A 15,828-nucleotide genomic window follows, 5' to 3' on the forward strand; every position below is an offset into this window, starting at 1 on the left:
ATACAGAATTTCCAGTGGTTTTTAGAGGACATAGTTTATAAAATGAGAAGCATTATCTATAATTTCAAACCAACCTAGGACAAATTCATAATTTCTAAAATAAAGCAGTTTTCATCTTTGTTGTAAAGAAAAACTAATGCTATTCTAATTGATGCAAAAACTCCAGCACAATTGTTAGTCTTTTCTTTATGATTTCACGTAGTCTTGAAGCATCGTGAAAATCCGCTCTGAGCCATCTAATTAGCTTGAGCATAATTAAAATGGAGAAGGAAAGCATTTCATTCCATGGACTTACAAGGCAGCAGACTTGCAGTTCAATGTCAGAAGTACGCTTTTCGAGTTTAATTTTTAACGAAGTTTACACTTTTAATTATTCTTCCCAAGAAAAAGAGTCTGAGTAACATACTGGGTTTTGAATATTGTTATAAACTAAGAACTAGAGCTCTTCAGGATCTGTGAGCCTCAGCCATGGAAACGACCAGTGCCTAACTGGCCATGTCAGTGAGTTTTAAAAATAACAAAATGTTTCCACATCTTCTCTACATGACAGAACTTCTAATAGGACAATTTTTGAAGCATCTTCTGGACAGTCTAAAATGAGTAAAACACAGGTGTCTACCCCTTTACATTCCTTCAAATTATAGGTTTACACAATATTATTACGGATGGCTGTGAAATTTCTATTCTTCTCTCCCTTCACAGCACAGATCAAACAAAATAAATGTAGTATAAAATTATACATTCTGTAATAACTTAGGGGGAAAAGTACATACATGTTTAAGGCCTTTAAATATTTATGACTTTGCTGTAGCACTGAAAACCACAAATGTTAAAATGGCTACAAAATTGTGGACAAAATACTGGCCTAGGAAATTATTTGAATGAGACATCTATAAGCAAATATTTATAAATTTGAGGCCAAAAAAAAAATTTTTTTCCTACCAACAGGCTGAACAAATATGTAAGCATTCAAACAGTCACTGAGACTGAGGGAGAGACAGTCTTTTAAAATGAGATAGAAAGGACCGTTTAAAAACAGAAACACTAGAAGAAATCTAAGTAACATTCAAGCTAAGAAATCAGAAACTGACATGCAACCCTGGCAAGTTTTTGAAACTGAAGGCTACCCAATAATATGACTGCTCACTGCTGATTTCTGTGAAAGGAAAAAGTAAACATAAAAAAATTAAAGAAAAAACCCACTTAAAAAAAAACTGAAAGGGAGAGTTCTGGAGAGATATTATATCATGAAATGGCAATCCAGGTCTAACTACTACCTATTTAACTGACAAAGAGCGGCGGGAGGGTGTTGTCAGCCTGGGAAGATACGTCAGCTTGTCTATACATTCTTATATGACTGATGTACTCAGATAGCTATTACTTGCCAACAATAGTTATTATACATGGATATATATTTCCATTCCTTTAACAAAAGCAAATTTAAGATGTTAAAACATGTAGGCCTTCCGAGCTCCAGTATTAGAATATAAATAAAACTGTCTCAGTCTACATGCCAAAGAAGTTCTCAGAAAAAAAAAAATTGTCATTGAAGTTGTATGTAGTTGCACTAGCCAAGGAGCACGGGGCCCAGGAACACATCCATGATGGGAGAACAGCGCACTCGGAGACAGCTTTCAGAAACAAGAACAGTTGTCACATCTGGAGCCAATAATCCAAAAGGTGACTGTCTCTGACCTCACTCTGGAAAAAACAACTCTTCACCACCTCTGAAGATGCCAAGTTCAAATTCTTTTAGCAATTTAACAAGCTGAATACAGTTCAAATAGGAAATCTTCATGACATAGAAGTTCATATCTATTTTAAAGTCTTGATTTCAATAAAGAGTCCAGAGAAATCCCTTAGAAACAGACTCTGGAGTGCCTCTTCCGTGCAGTATAAAAATCTTCCTGCAGGTCACCTCAGGAGTTAAGTTTCTGTGCATACATTCCATGTAATCAGCCTTGAGGGTCACCTGACTTAGCCTTAGTTAATGGGTTACCTATAAATGAGAAGGAAATATAATTAGCATTTCATAACACAGACTTAAAACAAAACACGGGAAAGTAACAGGTAACTCAAATCTCTGCTATCTGCTATATCAAATACATTGCTTAATTTTAAAGGATTACCCATAGTCAGGTGTCTCCAACTTAGAAAAATATACCAATATTTTATCATTATCATTTCACAATGTTTTTGGAGCAACTTTCACATTATCCAAATGGCTATTGCCATGACAGGATAATCTCAACTGGCAGCAATGATACCTCTCTCTGATCCAAAATGATTCTGGGATCCCTGTTGTCATAGAGACGGGATGGGCAGGCCTGAAGATCACAGCACGTCATACTGGGCCTCAGTGAAGAAAGACGTTCCACTCACAGCAACAGGATCAGACCACACTCTCCAGTCAGCCCTGGGGGCTGAGCTGCATGAGATCCATTCACGAAATAAATAGTCTGAAAATTGAGGCCTTGTTGGACTCAATGGTATTCCAAAAAAATCATTTATTCATGAGGACAAAAATATATTTGTGGAGAGAAACTATGAAGAATAGGAAGATGTTTTATCAGATTTCAAAGGTACCTAAAAATTCTCATAAAACTGATTAGAGAATATTATTAATGCTATTTCAAATATTACGGGGGATGATTCATACTGACTTTTCACAACTACTGAAGTCCAAAGAACATTTGTGTGCAGGAAAAAAACAATGATGGATGGAATACTTGATACATATATATCTATCCACATATGCATAGAGAGAGAAACAGATAAATACACAGGACGATTGGGAGGGGACAAAAGGGGAGGGAGAGATTTCTGCTGTGGCACTGAATTTATAATTCTACTCTAAATCAAAGAAAGTATTTAGAGAGAATTACCTAGCCATTCTTTAATAGCAATGGCTATAACAAAAAGTGATTTTTTAAATTATTGTGGCTACTTTGATTTTATTCCATTAAGCAACACATTTATGTGTCCTTTCATAAAACATTTACAAAAGGCTGTTTTTTGTTTGTTTTGTTCTATTGTTTTCTGATCCACTGTGAAAAAGGAATATATTAAACAAAATAAGCCAGCTCCACACTGTCTGTGCCCTAGCTAATCTGAAATCAGACCACAAAAGGGAGATGTCAAAGTCACACATGCGTTTCCTGCGTGGAGGCGGTCTCGTTGCCACCTCTGTGGTTGCATGGAGGGGTCTCGTTGCCACCTCTGTGGTTACATGGAAGTGGTCTCCTTGCCACCTCTGTGGTCAGCTGGCACTCCTGAGGAAGGAGAGGCCTGCACACACCCCCAGAAGATGGAGGGTCACACAAACAGCTCAATAACTTTGGAGATCTAGAGGCAGATCAACTATCACTGTCTGTCAGGGCAACAAAGTCATTATCGATTTGCCTGCGTTCAGTGGTCAGTGTGTACAAGTTCTGCGATGGGATCTCGGACAGAGAGTTGGTATAAGAAGGCAGGAAGGAGATGTGCCTCCTCTAAGGACATTCTGTCCGGGCTGCTAGTGGAGCTAACCGATCACCGTGAGAAACACAGGCGTTCTTGCGATGACCAACTTCCTCCATGAACACTGATTTAGCACAATCATTGCTTCTGTTGGCTGAGAAAGATTGCCTGGCCTTTTCTAAAAATCCTCTTCTCTAGGTTTTCCCTAGGAAAAATTATGAGACATAGCATGTGGACCATATTTCCAAAACTAGTGCTGAAAAGACAGGAAAAGAGGCTGGACAGGTAGGGGGGAGAGAAAGAGTGTGTGTATGTAGAAGAGTGTGTGTGTGCGTGTGGACGTGTGTAAAAGAGAGACCCAGGGATAGAGATAGTGTGCGCGCGCGTGTAAGAGAGAGACTCAAGGACGGAGATAGTGTGCGTGCACACGTGTGTGTGTATGTGTGTGTGTGTGTAAAAGAGAGACCCAGGGACAGAGATGGAGACCAGCCTCAGCAGCGACTCAGTCTGGGCACCTGGAGAAACACAGCAGAAGGGGCCGGGAGGAGCACGCTGCTGTGGCTCCACAGAAGCAGGTGGAAAATCCTTCCCCGGAGCCCCTTCAGGCTGCATTCGACGTCATCTACCTGTGAGCACAGTAGGTGCCTTCCTGCTTCTCTTTCCCAAATAAATATCTTACTCTACTTTTTAAATAAAGCTGAAGAATGATTCCCTCAACTATCTATATGTTAAAGCTTTCTTTTAACATAATTTTATAAACAGACACCCAAATCTACAGTAAACTATTAAAGGCACATGTAGCTAAAACGAATCATTCTTCCATGCCTACAAATACATACACACACACACACACAGAAACCCATAAATATGTATCAATGTAAGTCTACTATCATATCCTTGAGGATATCATAAATACACATTTTTATGATACTATGTTTCCATCAGCTAAAATAATGGCCAGACAATAAAATTTAAACAGGATTAAAAGAAGTAATTGTCAAAATAAGCATAGATTACAATGTAAGTAAAGGGACTTTTTCTTACATTTAAGTTTTACACGATAGTCCTCGATTATTTATCTTAAAAATACCCTTGCCCATTTTATGAGAGAAAGAGTAGGGCATAAATTACTTCTAATATCAGGTGAAAAGTGGACAATCTGTTTTAGATTTGACTTTTTGTCATTATTTCATTTTGACTGGAGGCCAGACTATGGTTGAGCTTGCAGAGCTTGTGTGCTTAGGCCTGAGTGGCAGTGTGGCCGTGAGAATCACGTGTCATGATGTTTATAAAACTCCTGGTTTGGCAACACTGAAGGACTATGAAAATAAAAGTTTTGGATTTGAGGTGGGTTTTTTTAATGCACAAAGCATTAAGAAGAGAGCCACTAAAAATACAAGGAAAGGATCACACGAATACTTAGTCAAAAGTTGGAGACCCAAACTGAAGGAGTTCAAGCCGAGCTGACTAATGGCTTGCCTCTCCACGTAATATAAAGATGAGGTACGAACCGGTATCAGCATCCTCCCCACAACCTCCAGATTTATACCAAACGAAAAAGAAAAACAAAAGTGATTCTGAATAGAGGTACATTATCACCAATAGAGATAGCCTAATATGCAAAATCCTTGAAGCATTTTAAAACAACATTAAAACTTAAACCAAAAAAAAAAAGAAAGGCCTTTTAATAATTTACATACTCATTACATAAGTCTGAGCAACCCAAGTTTAAATTCCTGCATGCTAGTTGGGGGAAAACAAATTAAACGCTGTTTTATCCTTGATAGATGTATCGACAGGAATAGTCTGATATGCAAGAATTGTTTAAGCAATACTTAAAGGAGCTAACATTGATAAAGTAGAAGTAATTTTTAAACGCCAAATTAAGCATCGCCATCTTTTTAGAATTTAAATACCACTCTCTTTTCGCTCAAGCCATATTTTTTTGGAAGAGGCCAAACAGTAAAAGTTTTACCTTCTAACAAGGATTTTTAGCAAGTTTTCAGTAACTAAAAGCAGAAGGTTGCAATAAAATCAGTTTTACAAGATGGGAAATAGCATTTGCTACCATGAATACACATTGCCTTCCTGTTCTGAGGGCAATAGATATAAAATACCACGCGAGGGAGAGAAATGGTCCTCCGAGCATTATGGTTATGCCTTGAGCTGCATGTGCTATAATCACTATCTCAGTAAATTTCCCCTTCCAAAGGCCATATTCTACACAGCTGTTCTTCTTTCTGTAAATCTTATTTGAGTGCTGCACTCCAGCCAGTCTGGGAAGTCAAACGAGTGGGCTGCTGGACCCTGGCAAAATGCCGAGGTGGTAATACAAGCAGCTTCTCCAGTCACAAGCACAAAGCTGTCCTGCTAATGATCCACCAGGATGAAAGGCCAATCTGCCAACATTAAGAAAAAGTCCTAATTCTTCAAGATCAGAGCGTCTGCTTCTCCCAGGCCAACACCACGATTATTGTGTCCTGATTAGATGTCCCAAAAACTCATACTAAAACCATGTTTTCAAGTGAGTTCATCAATTTAAACTGAGAAAAAAAAATAAAGTGAATGGCATATATGATATTACATTTGAAATTAGGTGAAGTCCGTTATTTCATGCAGTTTCCATTTTATAGTTTGCTCAATTTCCTCTGCCTGTCTACCAGTTAAAGCAAATTAGAAAGCTGGAAGGAAACTCAAGGATCCACTTGTTCCTTTGTAAAATCCTCAAATCTTAAAATTCTTAACATCATTATATTCATGAGCTCTAAAATTCCCTTTTTCTCTGTTCAACGCCTGCTGACTAGGTCACCAGTGGGGGGCGACATGCCATAGTGAGAAGCATGAGACGACAGATAGTCTGGGCTCAGTCAGGCAGATGCGGCATTCAAGTTCCCACCTTATCACTTGCTAACACTGTAGGCTTGAATAAATTATTTAAACCCCCAGTCCCAGCCTCCTCATGTGTAATACAGAACTGTGATTACATCAGATAATCCCTGCAGAGTGCCGGTCCCAGTAAACGCCTTTTAAATATCAGCAGGTGGTAGCGTGGGGATTCCTAAACCAGACACACAAGGGGGCACACAGGATCCCTACTGGACATCCGGGTAGGACGTCTTGTTTCTACACACACATTGACTTAGTTAAAGTTAGTTTTCTGTTTCTTACAGTAACTCATTTTGCACTGATTTCTTTTCATAGTCTTGTTAATAATAAAAATCCCATATCTGACAAAATCACTTTATAACAAAGATATTTGCACCAGATTGTTCATTGCAACTCAACTCATAATAGCCAAGTCATGGAAGAAGCCCAAGGGCCCATCGACCCATGAATGGATTAATAAATTGTGGTATATGTACGCCATGGAATATGATGCAGCCTTAAAAAAGATGGAGACTTGATTCTTTTATGTTTACATGGATGGAGCTGGAACATATCTTTCTCAGTAAAGTATCTCAAGAATGGAAGAAAAAATATCCCATGTATTCAGTACCATTATGAAACCAATTTACAATCACTCACATTTTCATATGAAGAATAGATCACAACTATGGCCCAAGCTGAAGGAGGGAGGAGGCCAGCTGGAGGGGGGTGGATGGTGGGATCTCACCAATGGTGCATAATGCAATAGGGTACATGTCGGACCCATTAGTATAGAGTATAAATGTCTTAACACGATAACTAAGTAAACAAGATGAGGAATATATTAAAAAACAATCCCATATCTGGAATGAAGCGTGCTGTTTGGTTAGCTCTGGGAGGGATGCTGTCTTTTCAGACAAGGCAGGAAAGAACAGTGGTTAAAAGGATTTGCTCTGAAATCAGGCTGCCAACATTCAACCCTCAGATGTGCTGATACCTTACTGTGTGATCCTGGGCAAAACAGTGATGCTGGGAGTGTCTGTATTGTAAGGTTGGATTAGCTGAAGAATAAACGAGTAAATTGGTCACGTGCTTACCACACCAGCAGGCACCTGACAAGCACAATACGTTAACTGTTATTATTCAGATACGTGTGCATTTGTAAGCATCTGAACGTACCACATTTCCAATTTTTACCTCTGATGATTTCTGAGCACACACTGCTGGTCTTCTCAACCACATACTTCCTCTCCAATTCTTTGTCTTCCTACGGGACGCAGCTGCCATCAGACTTTGCATGCAGGACGTGTATTTAGGAAATCAGCACTGTACGTTATCTGGGCTTGAATAGTAAATGGGGTAGGGTTACGCCAAAACCAGGGCAGATTTGGAAATTCCCTTCTCCTTTCTTGGCAGCTCCTCTGATACTGTATTTCTTTAATTGAGTTCTAGCCCACGTCCCAGATTCCCTTTGGATCTCGGTCATTCAGTTTGCCAGTCTACAAACATTCACGAAATCACCGCCAAATCACTGCAGCAGTGATGTGAATCTTATATATTAGCTTGATTTACAAAATAAGATATTCTTGTCTCCAATGTGGTTATTAAAACCTTATTATGGGGCACTACGGAGCAGGATTTCTACTCACGTGAATACTACATGAGTCACCCGCAACCAGAACAGAAGAGTCAGAGCACTGTGAATATCACAGTCGGTTTCATTTTTTAAAAAAGAGTGAAATTTTCACTAAAATATCCATGTTACTAGAGGAACATTTATTTTGGGGCTGATGAACATTATTTAAACAACGTTTGAACAGTTCTCTGGAAGGCAAGGGAATCTGGCAATGTTTCTAAGAGGAGGCAGCAGGTCTAATTTTTAGAATACGGCTACTTAATAACATCACAAACAGGCACCATTTCAAACCAACATTACAACCACTCTAACTTATTCTATAAAGGTAACAGGAAGAATAGAGTACCTGCATAATCCTACAGGCTGATTTGAATGAATGCTTCGAAATATAATTGCTGCTTCACTGCAAATGTATTTTTTTAATGCAGCTCTTACAAGTACGTGAATTAAGCTTTTGCTTCACTTTTTGTGCACCAAATGTGCAATTAAAACATCATTACTCTACAGTGGGAGGCTTGCTCATTTAAGCTAGAGAAAAGCTGCCATTAGGTTCGTTATAACTGCACACGAATGCACTTGTCATATCGTGAAGCACCTTACGGAACAAGGTGTTACAAAATGAAAAGCACCTGCTGGTCTGAGGTAGCCGTGTGGAGCACGCTGGCCAGGGAGCTTTCAGGTAAGGCGAGACAATGAGGTCTGAATCGCCTTCATAAATATATCCATCCAAATAAAAAGTTAAGCCTACATTTTACTTTCATGGTGATAGAGATGATTCCTATAACCCTAAAAACCATCCTATAGTAATATCACCTTTTAATTTTACCTCCAAAAAACTTCTGGTGCTGGATTTGCCTAAGCGTGTATTTTAATATTTGGGAAATGTTTTATTCTTCATGTAGAATCAGCATTTCTACAAAATGACCTTGTACTATTTTCAGTTACCTGTTCTATAAATTCTCGAAGAATCGAACAGCCTTGGGTGAGTGGAAAGATAGTTGTTTCAAACAACAGAGATCATTTCTGTAGCTAACTGATATATTTAGGTGTGACTCAGTGTGAGTCCATTGTGAAAGCACAAAATGGAACGTTTCCTTGGACTTGGTACATAACCTTCTTAGACTTCTGGAGAGGACCAGAAGACCAGATATGACTGGGGAGAGGCTGTCTTATTCTACCTGTCAGGAGACCAGAGTTTCATACCAATGTTACTATCTGCTAGCTTTAGAACTTTGGCTACCTCAGTTACAATCTCTGCCTCTCCAGATTCCTTACCTGTCTGGTAAGTTGGTTGGAGTCAGGGAGCTTCTCATTCCCTTCTAGCCGCCAACTTCTGTTAGTGTTTCTTAAGAAGACTTATTTCCAAATGGGACAAAACTTTGCCCTGATTCGTCAGTGTTTTACCCAAATTCACCAGTGGTACGACCACTACAAAGACTTCGTGTTTCCACGAGGCTGAATTGTTATATTAGAATTGTAGAACTCACGAGCTCGTACCACAATACAACATCTGTCAATGGCTTTCAGCTTCCTGTGCTGTGTAAAGGAAGATCTCGGCTGGAAAGGAATCTTTGAACAGATGGACCTACACTCATTCTTGAACTCTGAAAGCTGTGCCGTGCGCCGGCCATGAACTCTCCCGTGTGACTCACGGGAGCAGATGACTGTCTGTGTTGCCATCTACACACATTCACCTGCTGAGATGCAGGTCAACCAATGGCATTCCCTCTGGATGGCATCCACTGTTAGCAAAACAAAGCATTCTCCGCTCTCTCTTTAGCTCACTAACAAACTCCTTTACGACTTAAAAGTATTAAGACAAGACTTTCCTTTTCCTTAGCCTAAGGTAAGGTTTCAGGTGGAGGAAAAAAAAAATAATAATAATAATAATATTCTTCTCAGCAAAGTATCTCAAGAATGGAAGAAAAAGTATCCAATGTACTCAACCCTATTATGAAACTAATTGTGAGCTATCATAGGAAAGCTATAATCCAATTGTAGTCCAAGAATACGGGGAAAGGGGGGGGAGGATGGGTGAAGGGAGGGTGATTGCAGGGATCACGTCTATGACTTTTACTGTAAGGGTACATGTGAATCTTTCTAAATGTGGAATATAAATGTCTTAACACAACAATTATGAGAATGACATGATGGCTATGTTGGCCAACTGGATGAAAGTATTTCAAATTGTATATGGAAATAACATACTGTATCCCATGATAGTATTAATGTGCACAAATATGATTTCATAAAAAAAATAATAAAAACTAAACGCAATAGCATATAGAAAAAGCAATATTCTCTTAGGAGCATCCAAAAAACCCTTAGTGCAGGAAAAGCTTTTATTATATATTTTTTATTACGTCAAATACACATAGATCATGAATACATGTATGCATATGTGGGGTACAATGTGTTGATTTTTTTATATACAATCTGACGTGGTTAGATCAAACCAATCACACAGCTTTCACCTCATTTACTTGATTATTGTGCTAAGACATTTATGTTCTACACTTGACAGATTTGACCTGTACCCTTGTCATATGCTCTATAGGAGTGGTCCCACTTTTTATCCTATAATTGAGAAAATCTTAGTATGTGTATTTTTAAGATATTAATTTCATATGCCAGCATATGAAATTATGTTTAGAGACAGTCAAGATTTTGAACTCAACTGTATTATACTTTACCCACTAAATTTGATATTAGGTTCATTTTCTTAGACTTACAAATGAGTAATTTGAATAGATAGTTTGTATCCACTTTCTGCCACAAGCCTTTGGAAGTTAAAATCTGGTGAAAAATCACCCACCTCTAGAACTACAGCTCACTGCAAAAGTAAGCTGTAAAAATGTGCTTAAAAATGAATTTAAGGTACATGAGTTTAAGCAGAAGAAGGCCTAAAACTTGGAAGCAAATTTCTAGTAACCTAGAGATTACTATGAGAGCACCATTTTCTCTTAACTTTCCTGACTGGTTTGAGTTACAATCACAATGTTTCATCTTACAAGGTACATGTGAATTTTTCTAAATGTAGAATATAAATGTCTTAACACAATAACTACGAAAATGACATGAAGGCTATGTTAACCAGTTTGATGAAAATATTTCAAATTTTATATAAAACCAGCACACTGTACCCCATGACTACATTAACATACGCAGCTATGATTTGAGGGGGAAAAAAAAGCACCTGATGTGCATGATGCAATGGTACATTTCAAAACTATTAAGAAATGAGTATAATTGTGATGGATGTGTTACTGACTTCAATGTAAGCATTTCACATTGTATATCGAAGCAGTACCCTGAACCCCATAAATGCATCAACGTACAAAATTATGATTTAATAAAAACTAATTTAAAAAAAAAACAAACAAAAGAAAACAAATGACTTTCGTGACAAACTTCCTTGAGATCCCTGTCTGAGTGAAGAGTAGGTTGGTATGACTCCACAGAGGACTTGATGACTGGGGGAGGGACGGAGGAAATACCAGCAGGTTTTGAGAACAGGCCAGAAGCCACACATGCTTTCTCCCCCAACTCTATGTTCTTCAAGAAAATTCAGAGACCATCATTCCATATGTGGTAGATCTTTTATAAAAAAGTAAACAAAAACAAACCCTTTCTATAAGTTCCAAACTAAAATCCACTTCTTGAAGGACAAAGTAGCATGGGCAGTAATGTTTAATATGTTGGATGTTTGGGGTTTGGGGGATTTTTTTTGCTATTTCTCAAATGTAATCCTCCCTGGGCTTTTCTCACAATAATCACCAGAGTTTAGTAGTCGTAAATATCCAAAGTCAATCAAGCTGAATCTTTAAATCTAGCTATTTGCAATTTCTTAGATGTTGGTATAAGATAACAAATTGATAACAAATTATAGGGAGATGTAAATATATACAGAATGTATATTTAGGTAAGAATGGTGGCCTTCGTTTGGTTCATGGAGATTGAGTGAAAGTCTGACGGCTCCATACTTTTCAGGCTAATTTCCAAAGAGTAGCAGGTGTGCACCAACACAGGCCAGAAATACCACCCGGATTCGCGCCACCCGTTCCGCTCTTGGAAAGCAGTGCCACAGAGCCACCGGAGGGGGCGCTGGAGAGTCAACTCCCACACCCGGCTCTGTGCGGCCCACTCCTGCAACGTCGTCTGTTTCTGTTCAAGGAATGAAGTCGCTCCTCACTTTGTAACAAAAATCATTGGTGTCTTTCTTTAGTAACCACTGAAGCAGTCCTTTTGCCCTCTGACCCCCTGAAACTGTACCAAGTTCCTGGCTCCCTGAAATGGGTGGCGCGGAGATGCTAAGGGAAGTACCGGGAAGAGGCGGTCACAGTTAACCCCGTTACTCGGGGACACACCTGCAGCTCCCCCAGAAAGAGATCGAGCCGGGAGCTCATTTCTGGAGGTGTTTTGAATCTTTATTTCTCAATGACACTTCTCTTTCTTTCTTAGCATCTGACCAACACTAGGATTCATCACAACCAGTGCTCCAAAATAGAACCAAAAGTTTTTTGAACATGGAAAAGTCAAAAATTGTCATCAGACATGGTGGAAACCTTCTCTTCCCAGTTGCCATTCAAACCTGAAGAGTTTTACACGTTTGCCTAAGGAACAAACACAGGCCGGGTACTCCACTGCAAGCCTGGGAGAGAGGAGACGCTTCAAAAGGCGTAAAGCAAGACAGTAACGGCCTTTACCTCCACAAAGGGTCACAATGGGGAGAGCTGTTTCTCTCCTAGAGGATTATACTTAGTAAATTATTTTTACTAAGGTCCATAAGTAAGACCTAAAATAAACAGTTTTTATAAAAATCGAAACATGAACATTTCTCCTGACTATTTTGGGCAGCATTCTGCACGAACCTAAGAATAAAATTCCTTAAAAGCAAGGAAAAAAGTACATAGAAATCAACATATACTCACTTTAATATAAAAAAATAGTAAAAGTATTATGTAATAACATTCAATTAAAATTGAAATATTCAATATTATATTTTAACCATTCATACATCTGCCTAAACACCCATGCCCAGAGTAATTTATAATTTGCTGCAGAATGAACTAGAATCACACACACTTAAAGGCTAACAACAGGACCAAGTCATTTTGCTGGTTTTTATTGCTGATTGGTATTGTTTTAGAGATAAGATCTCTCTCTGTTACCGAAGCTACTGGCACATTATCATAGCTCACCGCATCTTTGAACTCCCAAACTTAAGCAATCCTTCCTGAGTAGCTGAGAGTACCCGTATGAACCAGCATGCCCCAGCTATTTTTTAATTTATTTAATATTTTAGTGAAGATGGGGTCTTCATATGTAGCAGAAGCCAGTCTCAAACTCTGGGTCTCAAGCAATCCTCCCCCCTTAGCCTCCCAAAGTGCTGGGATTATGAGGTGAGAGCCCCCACTCCTGGCCAGGACCAAGTTATTTAACCAGTGTATGGATCTAGTCACCCCTGGATATGCATTTTCTAGCCAATTTTATTGTTCACTACTCATTACCAATTGGGTAATCCTCATTAACAGTCTGCATGGGTATTTTTCACTTATAATTCTATACCTAAGTCATTTTATAGACACAGATAGACTTCCAAAAATTTTTTTATACTCTTTCCCAAAGTACTCCAGAGATATCTAAACATACTATTTGAATTTAAAATATTTGGATAGTGATTTAATACTTGAGAGAAAAATATGAATAATAATAGTACATAACAAGTCATATATCAGAGTAGCTAGTAATTTAGAATCAGACAACAGAAGATTTGGGGTAGTGTACAAATCAAAATGAAACATTTTCTACACAAACTTGAGAGGTCAGAATACTTAAAACTAATAGAAAAAGATTCTTTCAAATTTTTGGAATACTTTGCAGTTTTGAGCGGTCAGAACAGACCTCTTTTCCCCATCATCATTCATCGCAATCTCTCCGACAGAACCAGAAAATGTAAGAATGAAATGACCATCTGAGGAAGAGCAGAACTTTTGGGCCTAGTCGCGTTGTCTAGGCTTCTTAATTTTATATATCACAGCTGAATATTTTTAAGAATTGCATCACTTTCTTCTGTGTTTTAACTCTACCCGGTTTCTGGTGTCTTTGGATTCTGCCTCCTGCTCTCTGTGCACTGCCACCGTCTTCCTCGAGGCCTTTATTCCGTCTGGTTTGCATGATTGCAGTGACTTCGTCTCCTTGACCTGTCTTGCTCTTTGTAATTGCTCCTCTTCTTTTTTTTTTAATTTTTGTTTATTTATTTTTTATTAAATCATAGCAGTGTACATTCATGCTATCGTGGGGTACAATGTACTGTTTCTGTATACAATTTGAAATACTTTCATCCAACTGGTTAACATAGCCTTCATACTAGGTATATATCCAGAAGACCAAAAATCACACTACAATAAAAATATTTGTTCAGAATGTTCATTGCAGCCCAATTCATAATTGCTAAGTATGGAAGAAGCCCAAGAGCCCATCGATCCACAAATGGATCAATAAATTGCTCCTCTTCTTTGCCACCAACATCCTGAAAAGTCTATAGCAGCGTTCTATTTACAGAAAGCATCTCAACTCTCCAAACGCCTGTTCTTGACATATTCATATAAGGCCCTTCATGACCGGACTCCTCCCCACCCAGCTGCTCTCACCTTCTTCCAAGGCCCCCACAGAACACAGAAGCTCAGCCCCAGCCCTTCCTATCTATTTAACCCGGCTGGGACTCAATATGCCCCTTCCTGCTTCCTTATCTTTCTGTTTGTTTTAGCTTCCTACAAAATATGCTTGTGTCAAATCCCAAAAGAAATGTTATACTTCGTAATCCATCCAGTCAAAACTTTGCCATCCTACTATTATATGTCTGTAGTTAATCATACTATGATTACTTGTTAACTTGTTTGTTTCTCTCACTAAGCTAGAGCTACCAGAGAAAAAGACTGCTAGTATACATAATTAGTGTACATAATCAGTGTACATAATTAGCATACCTAATTAGCGTATGTATTGTTTCCTCTGTGTTAAGCAGTATTTCAGGCACACTTCATGATGCCTTATGTTTATTAAATGAGATATTGAAACAATAGATGGATGGATAGGTGGATGGACAGATAAATGAAGAAGTGATTGAATAAATAAATGAACAAATTGAAAGGGAAAACTGATGAGTAATTTCAGAGGAAGGGAAACCAGAGCTACTCTTTAGATTCTCTGTAAATAGCAAAGGGAATGATTAGGTGACCCAAAAGGTCAGTTCCTCTATTTTTAATATTTCTAGGATTATTCCCATGATTCTGTGGTTTCAAGATTTGAAATTATAGATATGCATAGGTCCTGACATTCAGCTTCACATTTTCACCCCAGATATATAAATGTATTCTCATTTGGAAAAGGTCTGATTTTTAAACAAAATTAATTCATGAAAATAATAAGGCAAGAAGATAATAGCAATCTGTGATGCTCTAATTGGTATCAGACTGATCTTTCGGGATGTGGAAAATGCCCAAAGGAGTCCAGCAAGGCTGATACTGGCATATTTATTACAGTTAACATTTCAGATAGAAATTATCCTATTTAAAAAAATACACTTCTCTCTTGAGTCATTTCCATTCTGCTGTTTAACAGTGTGAGGAAATTCTTGTTATGAAATATTTGGTGATGACAATTGTCCTCCTCCAAGGAATCACGTGCTCACTTGACATCAGACAGGATGGTGCAAATGAAATAACAACAAATATATAATGGGGCACAGTAAACAAATATGGAGATGACTGCAGCACTATGACACCCCAATAATACTGCGCATGCACCCACACGCCACACAGAATCACACACTCGAGCACTATGACACCCCAATAATACTGCGCATG

The 15,828-nt window shown here is 38.4% G+C and overlaps 1 protein-coding gene across 1 annotated transcript in view; it reads right to left on the reverse strand.

Annotated features, from left to right (window-relative positions):
- Positions 1-1,869: 1,869 nt before the first annotated feature.
- The window catches only part of FAM19A2 (family with sequence similarity 19 member A2, C-C motif chemokine like), a 453,820-nt gene continuing 439,861 nt past the window's right edge, over positions 1,870-15,828 (reverse strand). Inside the window, exon 5 of the mRNA XM_012810581.1 lies at positions 1,870-1,999. Coding sequence (XP_012666035.1) covers positions 1,988-1,999 — 12 coding nt within the window. The 3' untranslated portion in view covers positions 1,870-1,987. The remainder of the gene's footprint in view (positions 2,000-15,828) is intronic.

Source organism: Otolemur garnettii, unplaced genomic scaffold (assembly GCF_000181295.1).
Source record: "Otolemur garnettii isolate 467f Iridium unplaced genomic scaffold, OtoGar3 scaffold00138, whole genome shotgun sequence".
NCBI classification, from domain to species: Eukaryota; Metazoa; Chordata; class Mammalia; order Primates; family Galagidae; genus Otolemur; species Otolemur garnettii.